The 23,792-nt window shown below is 49.2% G+C and overlaps 1 protein-coding gene and 1 pseudogene across 1 annotated transcript; one reads left to right on the top strand and one right to left on the bottom strand.

The window, feature by feature from the left end:
• Positions 1-11,620: 11,620 nt before the first annotated feature.
• LOC100827919 (oxygen-evolving enhancer protein 2, chloroplastic) lies at positions 11,621-12,870 on the bottom strand. Its single transcript, XM_003557581.4, has 3 exons — positions 12,545-12,870; positions 12,186-12,466; positions 11,621-12,098 (listed from the first exon to the last, which is right to left on the bottom strand). The coding sequence occupies exons 1-3, from the start codon at positions 12,762-12,764 to the stop codon at positions 11,838-11,840; spliced, it is 762 nt and encodes a 253-aa protein (XP_003557629.1). The 5' UTR covers positions 12,765-12,870; the 3' UTR covers positions 11,621-11,837.
• A 1,045-nt stretch (positions 12,871-13,915) lies between these two features.
• Positions 13,916-15,507, top strand: LOC100829359 (annotated as a pseudogene).
• The last annotated feature ends 8,285 nt before the right edge of the window (positions 15,508-23,792 follow it).

Raw genomic sequence — 23,792 nt, 5'->3', positions numbered from 1 at the left:
AATAAAGAAGACCAAAGTGATATTCATGGTGAATCCCATGTATGGTCATGAGAGTGCATTTGGTGATTAAGTCTTGAAGCAATGAAGGTTAAGTGAAGAGTTCATTATTGGCTTGAAGATATCATAAAGATGGAAAGTGAAGCAAATATGAAGGTTGACCGAAATGAAGTGCAAAGAGCGGATTCAAGTTATTGGTCAACACACAAGCATAAATGATGGGGTGTGATCTAGTGGTTGAGAAGAGCAAGTTCAAGAAAAGCACTCCGAGGATTATATACATGAATCATATGGTAAGCAATTGTATATTACACTTATAGACTAACCAATATTATGTCTATGTTATTTGGTTGAGGATTAGGTGATACATATGGGTGAGGTTTAAAGAAACAATCTTATATAGCCCATATGGAGACGGACTTCAAGATTGACAAAGGGCAAGCTCAATATAAGTATCCCGAGAAGATATTGATGGGTTCGTTGCATAGGAAACAAAAATTTTCCTACGAGAAGTGCGGAAGAAACCCAAGAATATATATACTAGATGTATGTAACGAGAGGGATCATGAACACCATACCCTCGTAGACCGCTAAGCGTTACGATCACGAGATCGTTGTTGGTGTAGTGGAACTTTCAATGAGATCAATCTCAGTGCCGAACGGACAGCACCTCCTTGGTATCCACACGTTCAGCTTCACGTTATCTCCTCCTTCCTCGATCCAGCAAGCGAGAGGGAGAGGTAGACGAGATCCCGGCAGCACGACGGCGTGGTGACTATGGTGAATATTCTCACGGGCAGGGCTACGCCGTGCGCGTGAGAAGAGGAGGAGAGGAGGGCTCAGGGGAGAGAGATCCAACTGAAAGCTTGGGGTGTCTCTCTCCCTTGCCCCCCCTTCTATTTATATAGGGGTAGAGGAGGCGTGGCCGGCCAGGACTATCCCGCGGCCAGGACTCTCCGGCGGCCAGGACTCTCATGCGGCCAGGACTCTCCCGCGGCCAGGACTCTCCTCCTGGCCGCATGGGCCCTGTGGGCTAGCCCCTCGGCCCATTAAGGCCAGGGTGCTCCCTCACAGGCCCATTTAGCCCAGGGATAGGTGGGCCTCAAGGTGGAACCCTCCGGATCCCTCCGGAACCTTCTAGAAGCTTCCCGGTCAAAACCGGGAAATATTCCAAACTTTCCAGAACCCTGAAAACAACTTTCCATATATAAATCTTTATCTCCGGAACATTCCGGAGCTCCTCGTTGCGTCTAGGATCCCATCCAAGACTCCGAATCATAATTCGATATCATCATCATTTATCTCATCTAACCCAAGCAACATGAAACGTTAAGTGTGTGACCCTACGGGTTCGAGAACATGTGGACATGATCAAATATCAATAACCAATAGCGGGACCTGGATGTCCATAATAGTTCCCACATATTCCACGAAGATCTCATCGGTTGAACCACTATGTCGAGGATTCAATTAATCCAGTATCCAATTCTCTTTGTCTCGCGATATATTACTTGCCCGAGATTTGATCGTCGGTATCGCCATACCTAGTTTAATCTCGTTATCGGCAAGTTCTCTTTACTCGTTCCGTAATATAATACCCCCGCAACTAAACACATTAGTCACATGCTTGCAAGCTCATTAGGATGTTATATTACCGAGAGGGCCCAGAGATATCTCTCCGTCACAAGGAGTGACAAATCCCAGTCTTGATCCATACAACCCAACAAGCACCTTCTGGGATACCTGAAAAACACCTTTATGATCACCCAGTTACGAGATGACGGTTGATGCCCACAAAGTATTCTTCCGGTACTAGGGAGTGGCATGATCTCATGGTCTAAAGAAATAATACTTGACATAATAAAACATAAGCAACTTAAACTTAAGTGACACGATCAAAAGCTATGTTTAGGTTTGGGTCTGTCCATCACATCATTCTCCTAATGATATGACCTCGTTATTAAATGACAACACATGTCTATGGTTAGGAAACCTTAACCATCTTTAATCAACGAGCTAATCTAGTAGAGGCGTATTAGGGACACGGTATTTGTTTATTTATCCACACATGTATTTGAGTTTCCAATCAATACAATTATAGCATGGGCAATAAACATTTATCAAGAACAATGAAATATGATAATAACAAATTTATTATTGCCTCTAGGGCATATTTCCAACAGTCTCCCACTTGCACTAGAGTCAATAATCTAGTTTACATTGTAATAAATCTAACACCCATGGAGTCTTGGTGTTGATCATGTTTTGCTCGTGGAAGAGGTTTAGTCAACGGGTCTGCGACATTCAGATCCGTATGTACTTTGCAAATCTTTATGTCACCATCCTTGACATATTCACGAATAGTGTGAAACCGGCGTTTAATATGCTTGGAATTCTTGTGAGACCTCGGCTCCTTGGCGTTGGCTATGGCACCAGTGTTTTCACAATAGATGTCCATGGGATCCAACGCACTCGGAACCACACCAAGTTCAGATATGAACTCCTTCATCCAAACTCCTTCCTGTGCCGCTTCTGAAGCAGCCACATATTCCGCTTCAGTTGTTGATGCTGCCACAACGCTCTGCTTGGAACTCCTCCAGCTAACTGCACCACCATTCAAAATAAATACGTATCCGGATTGAGACTTAGAGTCATCCGGATCAGTGTCAAAACTAGCATCGACGTAACCCTTTACGACGAGCTGTTCGTCACCTCCATAAACGAGAAACATTTCTTTAGTCCTTTTTAGGTACTTAAGGATATTCTTAACTGCTGTCCAGTGTTCCACTCCTGGATCACTTTGGTACCTGCTAGTCAAACTAACAGCATGACACACGTCTGGTCTAGTACACAGCATGGCATACATAATAGAGCCTATGGCTGAGGCATAGGGGATACTATTCATCTTTTCTCTATCTTCTGCCGAAGCTGGACACTGAGTCTTACTCAATGTCTTACCTTGCAACATGGGCAAGAACCCTTTCTTTGCTTGATCCATTTTGAACCTTTTCAAAACTTTGTCAAGGTATGTACTTTGTGTAAGTCCTATCAGGCGTCTTGATCTATCTCTATAAATCTTGATGCCTAATATGTAAGCTGCTTCACCAAGGTCTTTCATTGAAAAACTTTTATTCAAATAGCCTTTAACACTTTTAAGAAATTCTATATCATTCCCAATCAGCAATATGTCATCCACATACAGTATTAGAAATGCTACAGAGCTCCCACTCACTTTCTTGTAAATACAAGCTTCTCCGTGAGTTTGGACAAATCCAAACCCTTTGATCACCTTATCAAAACGGAGATTCAAACTCCGAGATGCTTGCTTGAGCCCATAAATGGAACGCTGAAGTTTGCATACCTTATTAGCATCCTTAGGATCGACAAAACCTTTGGGCTGAACCATGTATAACTCTTCCTCAATGTGACCATTAAGGAACGCGGTTTTGACATCCATCTGCCAAATTTCGTAATCGAAAAATGCAGCAATTGCTAACATAATCCGAACAGACTTTAGCATCGCTACGGGTGAGAAAGTCTCATCGTAGTCAACTCCTTGAATTTGTCGAAAACCTTTTGCGACAAGTCGAGCTTTATAGACGGTAACATTTCCATCAGCATCTGTTTTCTTCTTGAAAATCCATTTGTTCTCAACGGCCTTTCGGTCATTCGGTAAGTCTACCAAAGTCCATACTTGGTTTTCATACATGGATCCCATTTCGGATTTCATGGCTTCTAACCATTTTTCGGAGTCTGGGCTCATCATTGCTTCCTCATAATTCGCAGGTTCATCGTTGTCCAACAACATGACATTCATGACACGAACATTGTACCACTCAGGAGTATTACGTGTTCTCGTCGACCTGTGAAGTTCAGTAGTTGTCTCATTCAAAACTTCATGATCATTATCATTAGCTTCCTCTCTAGCTGATGCAGGATGCACGGGAACAGTTTCTGGTGCTGCGCTACACTCAAATTCGAGAGAAGGTTCAATAACCTCATCGAGCTCTACCTTCCTCCCACTCACTTCTTTCGAGAGAAACTCCTTCTCTAGAAAGGACCCGTTCTTAGCGACAAACACTTTTCCTTCGGATCTGTGATAGAAGGTGTACCCAATTGTTTCTTTAGGGTATCCTATGAAGACGCATTTTTCCGACTTGGGTTCGAGCTTATCAGGTTGTAGCCTTTTTACATAAGCTTCGCATCCCCAAACTTTAAGAAAGGACAGCTTAGGTTTCTTGCCAAACCATAATTCATACGGTGTCGTTTCAACGGATTTAGATGGTGCCCTATTTAAAGTGAATGCGGCTGTCTCTAATGCATAACCCCAAAACGACAGTGGCAAATCAGTAAGAGACATCATAGACCGTACCATATCCAATAAAGTACGATTACGACGTTCGGACACACCATTGCGTTGTGGTATTCCAGGCGGCGTAAGTTGTGAAACAATTCCACATTGTCTTAAATGCGTGCCAAACTCGTAACTCAAATATTCACCTCCACGATCCGATCGTAGAAATTTAATTTTCTTGTTACGATGATTCTCCACTTCATTCTGAAATTCCTTGAATTTCTCAAATGTCTCAGACTTGTTTTTCATTAAGTAAATATACCCATATCTACTCAACTCATCTGTGAAGGTTAGGAAGTAACGATATCCACCGCACGTTGTAACACTCATTGGTCCGCACACATCAGTATGTATGATCTCCAACAAGTCACTGGCCCGTTCCATTAAGCCTGAAAACGGGATTCTAGTCATCTTACCCATGAGGCATGGTTCACATGTATCAAATGATTCAAAATCAAGTGATTCAAGTAGTCCATCAGAATGGAGTTTCTTCATGCGTTTTATACCAATATGACCTAGACGGCAGTGCCACAAATATGTTGAACTATCATTATCCACTTTGCACCTTTTGGCATTAACATTATGAATATGTGTGTCACTACTATCGAGACTTAATAGAAATAAACCATTCACAAGTGGTGCATGACCATAAAAGATATTACTCATATAAATCGAACAACCATTATTCTCTGATTTAAATGAATAACCGTCTTGCATTAAACAAGATCCTGATATAATGTTCATGCTCAACGCAGGCACCAAATAACAATTACTAAGGTTTAAAACTAATCCCGAAGATAAATGTAGAGGGAGCGTGCCGACGGCGATCACATCAACTTTTGATCCATTCCCGACGCGCATAGTCACCTCATCTCTTGCTAGTCTTCGTTTATTCTGTAGCTCCTGTTTCGAGTTACAAATGTGAGCAACTGAACCAGTATCAAATACCCAGGTGCTACTACGAGTACTAGTAAGGTACACATCAATAACATGTATATCAAATATACCTTTGACGTTGCCAGCCTTCTTATCTGCCAAGTACTTGGGGCAGTTACGCTTCCAGTGGCCAGTTCCCTTGCAGTAGAAGCACTCAGTATCCGGCTTAGGTCCAGATTTGGGCTTCTTCGCGGGAGTGGCAACAGTTTTGCCACCCTTCTTGAAATTTCCCTTCTTACCCTTTGCCTTCTTGAAACTGGTGGTCTTATTGACCATCAACACTTGATGCTCCTTTTTGATTTCCATCTCTGCAGTTTTTAACATCGCGAGGAGCTGAGGAAGTGTCCTATCCATCCCTTGCATATTGTAGTTCACCACAAAACTTTTATAGCTAGGTGGTAGTGACTGAAGAACCCGGTCAATGCCTAATTCATTAGGAATCTCAATTCCCAGTTGTCTCAGGCGGTCGGCGTACCCAGACATTCTGAGCACGTGCTCGCTAACGGAGCTGTTCTCCTCCATCTTGCAGTTAAAGAACCTTTCGGAGGCATCATACCTCTCCGCACGGGCTTGGGTCTGAAATAAAGTATTCAGTTCCCCAATCATAGCATATGCCGAGTGGTGCTCAAAACGCTTTTGGAGCTCAGGTTCCATACCAAGCAAGAGGCCGCACCTAACTACATTGTGGTCCTCAGATTGAGTCAGCCAAACGTTCCTAACGTCAGCAGACTCAGTTGTTGCGGGTTCTGCACCAAGCGCTGCATCAAAAACATAAGCCTTTTTGGCAGCTTCGAGGATAATCCTCACATTCCGGAACCAGTCCGTAAAGTTGCTTCCATTGGACTTCAGTTTATCTTTCTCTAGGAGAGTATTCATATTGAACGTAGTACGAGCCATTGATCTACAGTATATTTGCAAAGGCAATTAGACTAAGTTCATGATAATAAGTTCAAGCTAATCAAATTACTAATGAACTCCCACTAAAATCAACATCCCTCGGGTTGTTTAGTGACACATGATCCAAATCCACTACACCAAGTCCGATCATCACGTGAGATGGAGTAGCTTCAATGGTAAACATCAGCATGTTGATCACATCATTCATATGACTCATGTTTAACCTTTCGGTTCCTTGTGTTCCGAGGCCATGTCTGTACATGCTAGGCTCGTCAAGTTAACCAAAGTATTCCTGCATGTGTAAAACTGGCTTACACCCGTTGTATGCGAACGTAGAGTTTATAACACCCGATCATCACGTGGTGCTTCAAAACGACGAACTTTTGCAACGGTGCATACTAAGGGAGAACACATTATTATCTTGATATTAACAATGAGGGATCATCTTATAATGCTACCGTCAACTAAGCAAAATAAGATGCATAAAAGGGATAAACATCACATGCATAAATAATGTGACATGATATGGCCTTCTCTTCGTGTGCCTTTGATCTCCATCTCCAAAGCACGGGCATGATCTCCATCATCACCAGCATGGCGCCTAGGTCCTCGGGCGTCATGTATAGTTGCCTCCACCAACTATTACTACTACGACTATTGCTACTACTAGCGATAAAGTAAAGCAATTACATGGCGATTAAATCATTGACACGAAGGTCATACAATAATTAATGAGACAACCATACGGCTCCTGCCGGTTGCCAAACTCATCGACATGCAAGTCGTGAAATATTACAAAACATGATCATCTCATACATCAAATATATTATATCATATCTTGGCCATACCACATCACATGCCCCTGCAAAAACAAGTTAGACGCTTCTACTTTGTTGTTGCATGTTTTACGTGGCTTTAGGGGCTGCACTAAAAGAACCGTTCTTACTTACGCAAAAGCCACAACGGTGATATACAAATTGCTTATTAACCATATAGGCCTCCCATTGCAAATCAGATTTCAACTATAGTGGGAGAGACAGACACCCGCCAGCCGCCTTATGCAATACAAGTTGCATGTTAATTGCGGAACCGGTCTCTTGTGCGAAGACAAGTAAGGTTGGTCCGAACCGCTTCATCCCACTATCCCGCAAAATCCGATAGTGCACAAAGGAGGTAGCAATATGAACATCAACGCCCACAACTAAATTGTGTTCTACTCGTACAAAACATCTACGCATAGATCTAGCTCTGATACCACTGATGGGTTCGTTGCATAGGAAACAAAAATTTTCCTACGAGAAGTGCGGAAGAAACCCAAGAATATATATACTAGATGTATGTAACGAGAGGGATCATGAACACCATACCCTCGTAGACCGCTAAGCGTTACGATCACGAGATCGTTGTTGGTGTAGTGGAACTTTCAATGAGATCAATCTCAGTGCCGAACGGACAGCACCTCCTTGGTATCCACACGTTCAGCTTCACGTTATCTCCTCCTTCCTCGATCCAGCAAGCGAGAGGGAGAGGTAGACGAGATCCCGACAGCACGACGGCATGGTGACTATGGTGAATATTCTCACGGGCAGGGCTACGCCGTGCGCGTGAGAAGAGGAGGAGAGGAGGGCTCAGGGGAGAGAGATCCAACTGAAAGCTTGGGGTGTCTCTCTCCCTTGCCCCCCCTTCTATTTATATAGGGGTAGAGGAGGCGTGGCCGGCCAGGACTATCCCGCGGCCAGGACTCTCCGGCGGCCAGGACTCTCATGCGGCCAGGACTCTCCCGCGGCCAGGACTCTCCTCCTGGCCGCATGGGCCCTGTGGGCTAGCCCCTCGGCCCATTAAGGCCAGGGTGCTCCCTCACAGGCCCATTTAGCCCAGGGATAGGTGGGCCTCAAGGTGGAACCCTCCGGATCCCTCCGGAACCTTCTAGAAGCTTCCCGGTCAAAACCGGGAAATATTCCAAACTTTCCAGAACCCTGAAAACAACTTTCCATATATAAATCTTTATCTCCGGAACATTCCGGAGCTCCTCGTTGCGTCTAGGATCCCATCCAAGACTCCGAATCATAATTCGATATCATCATCATTTATCTCATCTAACCCAAGCAACATGAAACGTTAAGTGTGTGACCCTACGGGTTCGAGAACATGTGGACATGATCAAATATCAATAACCAATAGCGGGACCTGGATGTCCATAATAGTTCCCACATATTCCACGAAGATCTCATCGGTTGAACCACTATGTCGAGGATTCAATTAATCCAGTATCCAATTCTCTTTGTCTCGCGATATATTACTTGCCCGAGATTTGATCGTCGGTATCGCCATACCTAGTTTAATCTCGTTATCGGCAAGTTCTCTTTACTCGTTCCGTAATATAATACCCCCGCAACTAAACACATTAGTCACATGCTTGCAAGCTCATTAGGATGTTATATTACCGAGAGGGCCCAGAGATATCTCTCCGTCACAAGGAGTGACAAATCCCAGTCTTGATCCATACAACCCAACAAGCACCTTCTGGGATACCTGAAAAACACCTTTATGATCACCCAGTTACGAGATGACGGTTGATGCCCACAAAGTATTCTTCCGGTACTAGGGAGTGGCATGATCTCATGGTCTAAAGAAATAATACTTGACATAATAAAACATAAGCAACTTAAACTTAAGTGACACGATCAAAAGCTATGTTTAGGTTTGGGTCTGTCCATCACATCATTCTCCTAATGATATGACCTCGTTATTAAATGACAACACATGTCTATGGTTAGGAAACCTTAACCATCTTTAATCAACGAGCTAATCTAGTAGAGGCGTATTAGGGACACGGTATTTGTTTATTTATCCACACATGTATTTGAGTTTCCAATCAATACAATTATAGCATATGCAATAAACATTTATCAAGAACAATGAAATATGATAATAACAAATTTATTATTGCCTCTAGGGCATATTTCCAACAGATATATGCTTGAATCTTGCCATCCATTTGGTGATAATGGACATGTAAAGATGAGCTTAAAGTGAAGATTTCCCACATTGGAGTATTGGGGAGCAAATTGAGTATCTTCACCAAGTGACCATGATCAAGCGATGGATTCAAACTTGAGACGAGCATTGACGCCTACATCAACCTAAAGTGGATTGCTCAAGGCAAAGGTATATTCTAGCTAGGTTTTCCTAGTTTTACCGGTCTCAAGGAGTTTGGTGGGAGACCGGTTTATAGTTTCGATAGCCATTCTATCAAGAGGGGCTTCCGGGCGGTAACTTGAACACGTCGTGCGTAGAGTGCTCAAACCTTGCATATTTTGCATCATCTCTTTTGGTTGACCTTTGCTGGTTTTCTGTGTTAAAATGTAGAGTTCGTTGTCTTCTTCGAAACGAGACCAAGTTCATCAAAATCGGAGTTCGTTTGCAAAAGTTATCGCCGTTTTCGTGTGTGTTGTGCTGTAGTTTTGGGCAGCCGGATTTAACTCCGGAACCTCCGGGATTGCCTCCGGGTGCGTCCAGTAGCTTCGGGTTTGGTCCGGAATGAATCCCGGAGCCTCCAGGATTGCCTCCGGGTCGCAAAATCTGTGTCTAACGGGCAGATTTTGGGGGCCCTATAAATAGGGGTCTTCTTCCCCATCGGGTCTAGGGTTCCAAGAGCCGAAAATCCCCATTCTTTGAGATCTTTCTCCACCTCCCCCAAGCCCCAAATCTTCCATCCATTTGAAGGGAGTTTGTAGATCTATTTGAAGGGTTCATTTGTTGATCTCCTCCTTGTTCCTCCTCTCTATTTTCTCCAATCCATTTGTTGATTTGGGTGAGATTTGGGAGAGAGTGATTTGAGAATTTCCTGTGTTCTTGCTTTGCATTTGGTGCATTGATTTGAGCTCTCCACCTTGATTAGTTCGAGTGAGAGCCTGTGAGCTTGTTACTCTTGGAGGTCCTCCTAGACGGCTTAGTGGTTGTTGCCCCGGTGACCTCTTCGTGGAGATTGTGAAGAGGCCCGAGGTTCTCCTTTGTGGTGCTTTGTGAATTGGTTGTGGAGCTTGCCATCTCCGGAGTGGAGGAAGAAGCTAGCCATCTTAGTGATTGAGCTCCTACTTTGGTGTGAAAGGCTCAAGGAGTTGGGTGTGCCCTTTCACGGCTATTGGGGTTACCTCTTGTGGTGCCCGCACCTCTCCAACGGTGATTAGCTTCTTAGGAAGTGAACATCGGGATAAATCACCGTCTCCGCGTGCCTCGGTATTCCTAAACCGAGTTCTTTCACTTGTGCTTTAATTTGTGATAGCCATCGTGCTTGAAGTCATATATTATTTTACATGTGCTTTGTGCTATCTTATATGTTGTGCTAGCTTGTTGTTTATTAAGTGCTCATCTTGCTTTAGCTTTTATTGTTGGTGCACTATTGTTGAGCCTAGCATATTTAGGATTTGTGTTTGAAAATATCCGACTAGTTTAATTCCGCATTTAGGATATAAAGAGCCAAATCTGTAAAAGTTTTAAATGTCTATTCACCCCCCCTCTAGGCGACATCATCAGCTAGCTAGACAGCTCCCTCTCCCTCTACTAGGTTGGTTCGCTTGCCGGCCGGTTCTGGCCCGACTCACCTCCTTGTTTTATGTGTGTTTAATTGGTGTCTAAGCTAGCCATGCCAAAAAATTAGCAACCAATATTTTTTAGCTTTTGTTCGGCGTTGTCAAAATTTTGGTCCACAGCGTAGACCACTTTCATGTCTTTCACAAATCCTTGCAAATAATATACAAATAAGGGTTGAGGAATTTGACAAAAAAATTGGCAAGCCAATTCCTGTCCACATTTGATAGGTTGCATGTGTCACCAAGAAACACACCAACCAAAGGAACTTTTCCCTCTAAATTAAGTTCCACTATAGTTAAAGGGTACAATAGAAACGTGTTGGACTGATTCCTTGATATGGAGGTGGTGAGCTGCAGCCTAATGAAACCCAAAAGCCCAGTTCACGTGAACCGTTGATCTCAGCCCTATCCAACGGCTGATATTACTCTCTTTGTAGAAGAGAGAAAAGAAAACCCTAGCCCCCACAACCCCAGTGGTGTGACTGTCATTGTGAGAGCAATACAAAGAACACAACTTATGAGAAGAAAGGAAGAAGTAAGAGGTGTTTTCTGTTCAGATTGGTGACTCCAGACCGGTTGTTTTCAAACCGGTGATTGAAGGCTCACTAAAGGGTACATTAGTTTTGGTTGAAAAAGCCGCCGCCACTAAACGTTATGTGGTGTTTCTAGAAGCCGTCACTCAACGTCGGGTAACTGGCAAGTTTAGTTCCATGAAGGCCGCAACTTTAGCTCGTCGCCGCAGGACAAGGGAGCAGACATTGCTCCCTATGCGTCCCCTGTATCAAAAATTTAGATCCCTAGCTGGTTATTTACCTGCAGTTACAGACATGGTTAGCTAGGTACAAAAACCGAAACATATTATAACTACGATTTCTTAGGCAGCATTATTGTCCATACATGCATGCATAAATCCTTGAGGGAATTAAATCGACCTCTGACCTTCTCATGTACAAATCAAAGAAACACACTCTTACAGTATGCTCGACATATCTCTTCTACACTTAAATGGTGTGCATCCCTGAGCAAATTCGACGTACGAACAGGATATATATGAATTCCTTTTAAGCGACGCTGAATGAACCGGCTGCGTTCTCGACGAACTTCTTTGCGCCCTTGAACCACCTCTTGTCCCCGGCCTGCGCCTTGCAGACGTAGAGCTTCCCGTCGGCGACGGTGGCCGTGATGAGCTGGTGCTTCCCCCCTTCGTCCCCGTCCGCCGTCCTCGTGAGCACCGTTATGCTGTAGTACTGCTTCCCCCCCACCACCGGCGCCGCGCTCTCCAGCACGTTCGCCGTCGCCACCGCGTCCGACTCAAACCCACCCTGCAATTAAGATCGAACTCGCTCGCTCACTCACTCACTCTAATGGATCAAGATTGAAGAAAGAAGTAGAAAGAAAATGGGTACTACCTCAGAGTCGGTCTTGCCGCCGTAGGACTGCTGGCCGAGGAGGTATCCGACCTGGGAGAGGAACTCCTCGGGCGATCCGTAGTCGGTGATGGACTTCTTGGGTGTGGGCGTGATCATGACGGAGAGGTTGCTGGTGGCGTCGAAGTTGTCCTCGTAGCGCAGCACCTGCCCCGGGAACTCCCGCTCCTTGCTCGGGTTCCATTTCGCCGGGATCATCAGCTTGAACCCGTCCCCGCTGTACGCCACGAACTCCGTGCTCTTCTGCTTCCCAAACACATTCGCTGCACATACAGAGAAATCAACCAAATTAGAGAGAGATCTGTTGGGACCAAACGGCGGGTAAGATCTCTGTTACGTACCGGCTTCGCCGTAGGCGGCGGAGGCGGGGGAGACCTTGAGGGAGGCGGCGGCGGCGGCGCCGGCGAGGAGGGAGAGGGCGGCGCGGCGGGTGGTGGCGGCGTCGGAGGAGTCGTGCTGCTGGGCCTTGCAGACGAGGATCTGGGTGCGGGCGGCGGAGGGGCGGGCGGAGGCGGCGAGGCGGGCGGTGGACTGGTGGAGGAAGCAGGAGGTGGACGCCATTGCTGGATAGATGTCTTGTGCTGCTGCTGGCTGGGGATTTGGGCTGGAAGAAGAGCTTGGGCAGGGCGTGTGCTGAGGCGTTAAACGAAGGAGATTTGGTGGGGACGGGAAAGCGCGAGAGTATTTGTGGTGAGCGTGTGGATGGAGTTGGGATGAGGCCGGATTGCCATCGGATAAGGCGCCGCCAGGTGCTATTGGGCCACGTCGGATCGCCGCGCCACGTCACCCACGCCGTCATTCATTCTTCCTTTTCGGGGCTTCCAGCGACCGCGAAGTACTCCGTAGTAATTTCTCGATCCGCGTCGAACTCTTTCATTTTTTCTTCTGAGAGCTCGGTCCGCGTCGAACTGAATGGTCTCTGTCGGAGAAGGGCCCAAGTCCAGCTGCACACACCTCGACCGGACCGGATTGGACCAGGCCGGGCACCTAACGTGGGCCGTGAGGCCCAACCCTAAGTACGACCCACATAAGGAAAGAATCTATCACTATTGTCGGGCCATGGAATAGCCCAGCTACGCGCGTGACTTGATCCTCCTCTGTCCTCCCCCGCCTCCTTCCCGTCCTCCTTTTTTTTTGGAAGGATCTGTCTCCTCCTTGTGCTATTGCCTGATTGTTCGACGTAGACGGAGAGCCATTTCGTTCAGGATGGTCAGCGGTCAACGTTCCTTCGGGAGTACTACGTATTCTTATGGATTGGGGGAGTAATAAAGAAAAAGAGCTCCTCACTCTTTCTTGTATGTTTTATTTTTCGAGGAATCTTGTATGTTTATTTAACTCTTTTGTGTACATCCGTGGCTGTGTGTGTGACTGCAATCTCCTTCGAGTTGTACAACCGCGATGCAGCTTTGGATTGACTGCACAGGGCAGCTGTTTCGTGCAAACATTGTACTACAAGACATGTCGTATGGGTCGCAAGAATTTGAGTGTTTGACACGTATATATATATATGGGCCACACGGCATCCTCGTTAATTTGCCGTGTTGAATACTTGGCCAGTTGGCCGTGATCCGGTGTACATTTCCGGGGTCGCGTAGGTGCCACGAACCCCTGGAACCGACACGTGCGTGGATGGATCTTGCTATAGTACGTACTACTACTCCTATATAAATATGAATGCAGTTCCCGTTTTAAAACAGTACTCAGTACAAGTTAGAACTATCGAGTAGAGCTATCGTCCTTGGCGTTCTGGCTAAACGATCGATATATATCCAGCCGGCCCTTTCATTTCACAAACAAAGTTCATCAGCAATGTCTGTTTTTATCCCGCCGCCGGCTGATATGAACGAAGCCTTCAAAGACCTCAACAACGGAATGACCAACGTGCCGGTCATCGGCGTCGGTGAGCGTACAAGCAAATCCACAGTTCCATCCATTAAAATCGTGTTCAAGAATCAATTCAGGAGAAAATTTTCTGTTTTGTTTTACGCGTGTTTTACCTGAATTTCGACATGCAGTTTTTGGGGTGTTGGGCTTGCTGGGATCCATCGCCATAGCTTACTTCGTGTACAGGTACGTCAAGAAGAATGGCCTCCCAGCCATCAACATCAACACCACCAGCGCTGTCGCGGCGCCGGCCTCGTCGTCGTTGTACGCGGTGGTGCCGGACTCGCAGATACGGGACGCCACCGTGGAGAGGTTCCTCAAGGAGATCGCCGGCGAGAAGCCCATCAGGTTCACCCGGAGCAGCTCTCTGGCTTCACCAACAACTACTCGGTCCGGCTCGGCGCCGGCGGGTTGGCACCGTGTACAAGGGCATGCTCCCCAACGGTCTTGTGGTCGCCGTGAAGCGGCTCCACGCCACCTCCAATGACCGGACCTCCCAGGAGCAGTTCATGGCGGAGGTGGGCACCATCGGGAGGACGCACCACATAAACCTCGTTAGGCTTTTCGGTTTCTGCTTCGACGCCACCACTACCGGTGGCGTGCGCGCGCTGGTGTACGAGTACATGGAGCACGGCGCGCTCGACGCCTACCTCTTCAATGATCGGAACCGTGGTGTTGGCTTCCCGACGCTGCGTGCCATTGCCGTTGGTGTTGCGAGGGGCCTCCGGTACCTCCACGAGGAGAGCCAGCAGGATCGTGCACTACGACATCAAGCCTGGCAACGTGCTCCTTGATGGCAGCCTCACACCCAAGGTGGCTGACTTCGGGCTTGCACGGCTGCTGAACCGGGCCGACACACACAAGACGTGTCCGGGATGCGTGGCACCCCTGGGTACGCCGCACCGGAGATGTGGATGCAGGCCGGCGCCACCGAAAAGTGCGACGTGTATAGCTTTGGCATCTTCTTGTTTGAGATCATCGGCCGGAGGAGGAACTTCGACGAGGCCGTGCCCGAGAGCCAACAGTGGTTCCCCAAGATGGCATGGATCAAGTACGAGAGCGGCGTGCTTATGGAGATCGTGGGCGAGCAGGACGAGGAGACGGCGGAGAGGATGTGCAAGATGGCATTCTGGTGCGTGCAGCAACAGCCGGAGGCGAGGCCGCCGATGAGCGCGGTGGTGAAGATGCTCGAGGGCGAGATGGACATTGATGAGCCGGTGAACCCGTTCCTGCATCTCATGGCGGCGCCGGTGGCCTCAAACCTGTGGACTACCGGAACGAGCAGCGTAAACACGGTACCAGCATCCGTAAATGGTGTTTATCATGGTAACGACGAGATCGTTTAGCTTCAAACCTTTGCATTTGATTGTACTTAAGGACATGTGTAATACTAGAGAAGAGAAAACATAAATAACATGCATCAATGGTTGTGTTGATATACTCCCTCCGTCCCATATTAAATGACTTTCTATTACACGTATCTATACGTTTTTTAGTTATAGATACATCCATATTTGGGAATGTAAGTCACTTAATATGGAACGGAGAAATATATGGTCTCCCGGAGATTTTTTTTTTCAGGGGAGTCTCCCGGAGATATAGCTTTCTCGATGGTCTCTGTCGGAGAAGGCCCCCCGGTCCAGCTGCTGCACACCCCGACCAGACCGGCTAGGTATCTAATGTGGGCCGTGAAGCCCAACCCTAAGCGCGACCTGTAAGGAAAGAATGAATCTACTGTCGGGCCATGAAATAAATATTGGGCCGTGAAGCCCAACTGCGCGCGTGACCCCGCCTCCTTGTCCTCCTCCTCCCCTGCTTCTGCTATTGCCTAATTGCACAAGTGATTCTCTAGAGTCTCATCTCTGCTAAGTAATTGATCAAGAACAGCGAGGCAGCTTGGACTGACTGCATAGGGCAGGCAGCTGCAAGCATCGTACCGTACATGACATGTCGTATGTGTAGCGTTGCTCGCAAGAATTTGATGTTCGACACGTATATATGGGCCACAGACCCACACGGCCACCGGCTTCTTCGTCGTAACTAGCTTTCTTTCCCTCTTATTGATGATCGTAGTTAATTTGCCGTGTTGAATTCTGGGCGCAGCAGCAGCAGCGGGGCCGCGTGTTGACTGACTTGGAGAACAGCGACTGCATGCCTGCTATGGATAAATCCAAGTCCCATTTTCAAATGTTGGATCAAGCAGTAGAAGAATTATCATCATCGGCGTTCTCTGTCATCTCTAGCTAGCCAGCCAGCCAATCGATGTATCCGGCCGTTTCATTTCAAACCAATTGATCATCATGTCTATTTCATCATTCTCCAATGACGAGCACATATTGGAAACAAAAATGAAAAATTAAATGGGTTCAATTTGGAGAAGAGAACTCAAAGTTTTTTCACTCACTTGCAACAATCCAGCACAGGAAGAGCAAAATTGCTTGTCTGAAGAGAGTGATGAGTCTCTTGTATATGATCATGATATCAAAGCCAATATGTTCTGGCAAGCATTCAGAGAGAGACTTGGAACAACTAAGGGTCGGAATCTCACATTTCCATTACAAGATCTCTTCCAGCAGAACATTGACCTCTCCTCCATAGAAGAGCCATTTACTCATGAAGAAATTGACATGGTGGTTAAGAACCTTCCAACAAACAAATCCCGTGAACCTGATGGATTCAACACTAACTTTATCAGAAAATGCTAGCCTATCATCAAAGAGGATTTCTATGAGCTCTGTCAACAATTCCATGATGGCATCCTATCATTATCCTGCATCAACACCTGCCACATTGCACTCATCCCTAAGACTGATGCTGCTGACAAGGTCAATGACTTCAGGCCCATCTCACTCCTCAACTGCTCACTCAAGCTCATCACCAAGTTCCTTGCTAACCGACTCCAGAATATAATCATGCAATTGATTCACCCCAATCAACATGGATTCATTAAAACCAGAACTATTCAAGACTGCCTGGCTTGGGCATTTGAGTACATTCATGCATGTCATAAATCCAAGGAAGAGACAATTCTTCTCAAGCTTGATTTTGAGAAGGCATTTGATAAAGTTGAATATAAGGCCATCATCCAGATTATGCAGGCTATGGGATTTGGTACTAAATGGTGTCAATGGATCAATAACATACTACACTCTGCTACCTCACAAATTCTTCTTAATGGTGTTCCTAGTAAAATGATTCACTGTAAGAGAGGTGTTACACAGGGTGACACACTATCCCCTCTTATATTTGTCATTGTTGCTGACCTCCTTCAGACTGCACTTAATGAAGCCATGCATCAGGGACATCTTGAAAGCCAAAATCAACTCATCTGGTTGTCCAGATTTCCCTATCATCCAATATGCTGATGACACTCTGATTATCATGAAGGCTGATGAGAACCAACTCCAAATTCTCCAAGACATCCTCTAACAGTTTCATGCTTCCACTGGACTAAAAGTTAACTTTCACAAATCAAGCTTGATCCCACTTAATATGACTACTGAAAGGGGGCAGTACTTTGCTGATATTCTTGCATGCCAAATGGGCACCTTACCATTCACATATCTCGGCCTTCCACTTGGTACTACAAAGCCAAAGATTGAGGAATTCATGCCTCTGATCAAAAGAGTTGAAAGCAGACTTTCTTGTTTCTCCGGTATGCTCTCATATGGAGGAAAATTGCAATTCATCCTATCCTTTCTGCTTTACCCACTTTCCAGATGAGCACATTCATCCTGCCTAAAGGAGTGATAACACAGATTGACAAATATAGAAGACACTGCCTCTGGCGGGGACAAGATCTTACAAAGAAAAACCCTCCACTTGCAGCATGGGAAATGGTTTGCAGGCCGAAAGATGAAGGGGGACTTGGGGTCATCAACATGGAACTACAAAACAAAGCTCTGATCAGGAAGAATCTGCATAAATTTTACAATAGAGTTAATCTTCCATGGGTTAACCTTGTATGGGAACAATACTATTCACATGATCTGCCCATACATAATACACCTGAGGCATCATTTTGGTGGAAAGACACGTTGAAACTATTACCTGAATACAAGGAAATTGCACATTGCAACGCTCAGGTTGGGAATACAGTTCTCTTTTGGCTGGATAGATGGAAGGATAATCCACTTGCCCACACTTGGCCACACTGCACTCATTTGTCATCAATCAGTTCTCCACCAACTGGGACATTGCAAATCAACAAGAGCTCACTGATCTCTTCCACCTGCCACTTTCGGCTGGAGCTCATCAACAATTCCTGGAACTCACTCTGCTTTGCACAAACATGAACAGAACTGATGAACGACATACATGGCTATATCCATGGAATGATCCTGGTTACTCTACTGTGAATATCTACCAATCCTTCATTGCTCACATTGAAATTCCCATGTCACTCAAATGGAATTGGTCATCATGTTGTCAGCTCAAACATAAGGTCTTCATGTGGCTCCCTTTGATTGATAGACTCAACACTCGGGCCATGCTACAGAAAAAGAACTTCCACTTGCAAGATTACAACCGCATCCTCTGCAATCAATTCCAGCTGGAAACCAGTGATCACCTTTTCTTCTCCTGTCCCTTTGCATTGACATGCTGGAGATATATTTGCCCGACATTCATGCCTGTCGTACCAGTGGCCCACGGGGTCCCACTGATACGGGACGCGTGGGTCGCCAGTGACGGAGCCCCATCAGGAAGGACTCCCGGGAAGCGACGAGCCCGGGAAGCCTGCCTCGAGGAGACGCCCCCTAGTGAAGCTAAAGCTAAGGGACGAGTACAAGATGCTCCCGGGAACCCTGGTCCCGGGAAGCCGAAGGAACGCCTCCCAGCAACTAGCCGGTGCGCTAGCGGGGAAGGTGCACCCCAGCAACCCGCGCTCGGGCATGCAAGCGGGACCTACAGAACAGTGAAGACAGGACAAAACGGCGGGCACAGTGCATTTAATGCTCTGACAGGAGTCTTATCAGCAGGTCTAGCCTTGTAGCAAGGCTAGAGCGGCTACCTTGAGAACCATTTTTTCTACCGTGCACAGTGGACCGGGAGCTGCATGGCGTCTCACGTGGATGAGCAAAAGTGTATTCCATATAGCTGTGACACACGTCTAGGCAACGTGTCACCCTGCATGCATAGCCACATGTGGTATCCCCTTGTCTATAAAAGGAGGACCAATGCCATCGGTTAAAGGATTCAGCTCAGTTCAAACCCGAGTGAGTAGAACATAGCATAGCGTTCACCTAAGTAGCCAACTCGGGAACTCCCCGGGTGATCTGTACGCTCTCAAACTTGTGAATACAACTCAAAGTAGGACGTAGGGTATTACCCCTCCGGGTGGCCCAAACCTGGGTAAAACTCTGTGTCTACACTTTGTGTCTATCGCCACGCCGGCGATCGCCGGAGCGATCCCCTCGCCCTCCTCCAAACCGAAAAGGGGGTGCTCGGCATCCCGGGTGCCGGAGACCGTGCTCCGACATCTGGCGCGCCAGGTAGGGGGGCGTGCAGAGAGCTTCAGGTGACCGCCGGCGTCATCGTCATCAACACCGGCTTCTTCGCCTACGACATCTTCAATGACTAGCTCGCCATGCCGCCTAAGAAGGCAGACGAGCCCCGGGTCGACTTGCGCGACACTCTCGCCATGCGCACTCGGTCCCATGACGCTGCGCGCGCGTCACAAGCACAAGGGGATCAGGGGTCCTCTCCACGGCAGCAGCAGCAGTCGCAGCTGCCACCTCCACCTCCTCGGCCATCGGTAGACCCCGGCGGAAGCCATCATAGCCGCGCGTGTCATGGTGCGCTACGAGCCACCGCAAGGTACACCAGCGCACGAAGCATGGAGTGCGGAGCTAGACGCGCTCCTTGCACTCGCCGCCCAACAGCCGCAAGGCGAGGGCGCCCCGGCTGGTTCAGGCCGAGGGCAGATCCGGCATGCGAAGATGCGCCCCGCGTCTCGGGCCACGGAGAACACCCTCCCCCGTTGGGAGGGAAAGGAGGCGAGTATCCCGTGGGGTCCTCGGATTCGTCACCGACCATTACACGGGGTGACGCGCAAGGCGTCTTGAATGCTCACCAGCAGGAAGACCCCTGCCAGTGCTTGGAGCGCCGGTGCTGGCGTGAGGCAGAATGCCAGCGCCCAGAGGAGCAGGAGGATGCTCCCATAGGCGCCGAGGACGGCTGCGCCGCGTTTACTCGCGAGCTGCGCCGGGTGACGTGGCCCCACAAGTTCCAAGCGCCGATGCTCGGGACGTACGACAGGACCGTGAACCCCAAGGATTTTCTCCTGACCTACACGTTGGGCATGCACGCCATTGGCATCGACGACAAGGTCAGGGCCAACTGTTTCCCGATGGTCCTCAAATGATCAGCGAGGACTTGGTTGCTCAACCTGCCCGCCGGGTCCATAGCCTGCTGGGCTGACCCGCGCGAGTAGTTCGTGAACGCGTTCCAGGGCGGCTACAAGCGCCCGAGAACCATGGCGGAACCGCACACGGTCGTGCAGAAATCGGGGAGACGTTGCAGGACTTCACCAACAGGTTCTCCAACCTCTCCTACTCCATCCCTGAGGCGGAAGCGGCCGCAATCATCAACACGTACGCCATCAACGTCCGCGACCCGAAGATGCGTGAGAAGCTCAACACGCACCGGATCTGGAGCACAAGGGATCTCTACGCTCTCGTGCACAAGTGCGTGATGGCCGAGCAAGGGCGCTTGCCGCCCGAGCTTGCCGCCAAAGCTGCGGCAAACCCACCAGAGGGCTCCGGGAAGAAGAGCTCCTGGAAACGCGGCGGGAAGCAAGTGCTTGCCGCGGAGCCGGGGACTCCCCAGAGGCCCACCAAGAAGGCAGTGTCGGCAGGAGCATCGGGCAGCAAGCCGGCAGTGGCCGCGCGCTGCCCCATCCACACCAACGCCACCCACGACGCACAGGACTGCCGCACTCTTCAGACCGTCAAGGAGAAGCGCGAGCAACGCCACGAGGAGCGCCACGCTTCCGGGGCTTGCTTCAACTGCGGAGACATCGAGCACCTCTCCCGGGACTGCCCGAACAACCCCCGCAGCGGAGCAGGCCGGGGCGCAGCCGGCGGCGACAAAGGAGAACCCGTGGGGGGTCGCTGTTAGGCCTGCGGTGGCAAGGACCGGCCTCCCCGGGGACATGACAAGCCTCGCGCTGAGCAGCACGGGGATGTCTAAAGCGATGACGACGCCGACGAGCCGGCTTCCAGGAGCCTCGCGACGTCGCCTGCATCCACGGGGGAGCTTATGCTCTCACGTCTCACGCCGCCGTGAAGCTGCTCACGTGTGAGGTCTGCGCCCTCCTCCCCAGCGTGGAGGCGCAGCAGCCGTTGAGGTGGTCGCATGTGCCGATCACCTTCAACTCGGACGATGACCAAATCTGTCCCTTGGGTTAAGGGGTCCTGCCCCTCGTAGTGTCGCCGATCATAAACAACGTGACGGTGACCAAGGTACTAGGGGACAGCGGGGAAAGCCTCAACTTGCTGTCCGCCAAGCTAGTGGAAAAGCTTCAGCTCTCCCTGGAGCAGATGAAGCCCACCGACCCGTTCCAGGGGATCAATCCCGGAGTGGTGCAGCCCATGGGGCGAATCACGCTCCCGATGACCTTCGGTTCCCGGAAACCGTTCCGGACTGAGCACATCATTTTCGATGTGGCTCACACCCCGTTGCCGTACAACGGGATCATTGGTCGGCCAACGCTGATCAAGTTCATGGCGGCAACGCATTGCGCCTACGGCGTGATGAAGATGCCGTCAACATACGACGTTCTCTCCATCAAGTGCAACCTGAAGGATGCTGCTTGGTGCGTGGGTGAGGTCGTGAAGACCTCCGCAGTGCGGATCCCAACGACTACGACGTTGCCGGGAGCGAGGATCCACTTGCGGGTGAACAACCCGCCCAGAAGAATGCACGGGCCGCTCCCAGGCAGGATGCCGGGGGCAGCTCCAGCTCCAGCCCGCGCGTAAGCAAGGGCACGAAGCTAAAGGAGGAGGGCACCAAGGTCAAGAAGGTGCCCCTGCATGCCGGCAACGAGGCACGCATCGTCTCCATTGGTGCGAGCCTGGGCGACAAATAGGAAAGCACCCTCGTCGCCTTCCTCCGGGAGAACTCTGACGTGTTCGCTTGGGAGCCGTCAGATCTTCCCGGAGTCCCTAGGGACATGATCGAGCATCGGCTGGCAGTGCGGCCGGACGCGCGGCCCGTCAAGCAGAAGGTTCGCCGGTAAGCACAAGAACGCAAGGACTTCATCTAGCAGGAAGTGCAGAAGCTCAAGAACGCCGGAGCGATCAGGAAAGTGTTGTAGCCTACTTGGTTAGCAAACCCTGTTGTAGTCCCTAAAGCTGAAAATAAATTGCGCATGTGTGTAGATTTTACTGATCTTAACCGTGCATGTCCTAAGGACCCCTTCCCTGTACCCCGTATCGATCAAATAGTAGATTCTACAACGGGTTGTGAGTCTTTGTGCTTCCTAGACGCTTTCTCCGGCTACCATCAGATCAAGATGGCAGTCAAAGAGAAGAAAACAACGTTCATCACCCCGGCTGGCTGCTACTGTTACACGTGCATGCCTTTTGGGTTGAAGAACGCGGGCTCGACATTTCAGCGCGCCCTGCGTGAGTGTCTGGGACCCCAGCTAGGCCGGAACATCGAGGCCTACATGGATGATATCGTCGTCAAGTCGCGGCATAGGGACTCGCTCGTCGGCGACCTGCAGGAGACGTTTGACAACCTCCGCAGGATCAAGCTCAAGCTTAACCCCGAGAAGTGCATGTTCGGTGTGGACTCGGGACACTTGCTGGGCTTCTTGGTCTCTCACAGGGGAATCGAAGCCAATCCACAGAAGATCGAAGCGATCGAGAAGATGGAGGCACCCCGCAAGGTTAGAGACGTCCAGCGCCTCAACGGGTGCGTGGCGGCGCTAGGGCATTTCATCTCAAGGCTGGGCGAGCGAGCCCTGCCTTTCTTCAAGGTGATGAAGAAGGGTCCAATCAATTGGACTTCCGAGGCGGAAGCGGCGTTCCAAGACTTGAAGAGGTACCTGAAGTCGCCGCCGGTCCTCGTCGCCCCCAAGCCGGGCGAGCCATTGCTGCTGTACCTGGCAGCGACGGATCAGGTGGTGAGCTCCGTGCTCATCGCCGAGAGGGAAGAGCAAGTCCCGGGGGATGAGACGGAAGGGGCGGGGGCTCCCGGCGAGCCGAAAGAACCTCCGGCTACCTCCTCTGCCCCTGGATCCGAGGGACAGCCCATGCAGGCTGGCCCCCGCAAGCGGCTAGTACAACATCCTGTGTACTTTGTTAGCACGGTGCTGCGCGATGCCCGGGTACGGTACCCGTAGGTCCAGAAGCTTCTGCTTGGGATCCTGCTCGCTTCAAGGAAGTTGCGCCATTACTTTCAGGCGCACAGCATCACGGTGGTGTCGGGGTTCTGCTTGGAGAGGGCCCTCACCAACAGTGAAGCCACCGGCTAGGTGGCCGAGTGGAGAATGGAGCTGGCAGAGTTCGCCTGCGTTTCACAAACACCAAGAGCATCAAAAGCACTCTCGCTGACTTCGTCACGGAGTGGACGTCGACAGGCATAGAGGAAGAAGAGCCGGAAGTAAGCCTTCCCGGCAGATTGGACGAAGGGTACTGGGTCATGTACTTCGACGGCGCCTTCTTCTTGCAGGGCGCTGGTGCCGGAGTGGTGATCGAG

This window comes from Brachypodium distachyon, chromosome 1 (genome assembly GCF_000005505.3).
Source record: "Brachypodium distachyon strain Bd21 chromosome 1, Brachypodium_distachyon_v3.0, whole genome shotgun sequence".
Taxonomy (NCBI): domain Eukaryota; kingdom Viridiplantae; phylum Streptophyta; class Magnoliopsida; order Poales; family Poaceae; genus Brachypodium; species Brachypodium distachyon.
This window is presented reverse-complemented; position numbering and strand designations above follow the sequence as displayed.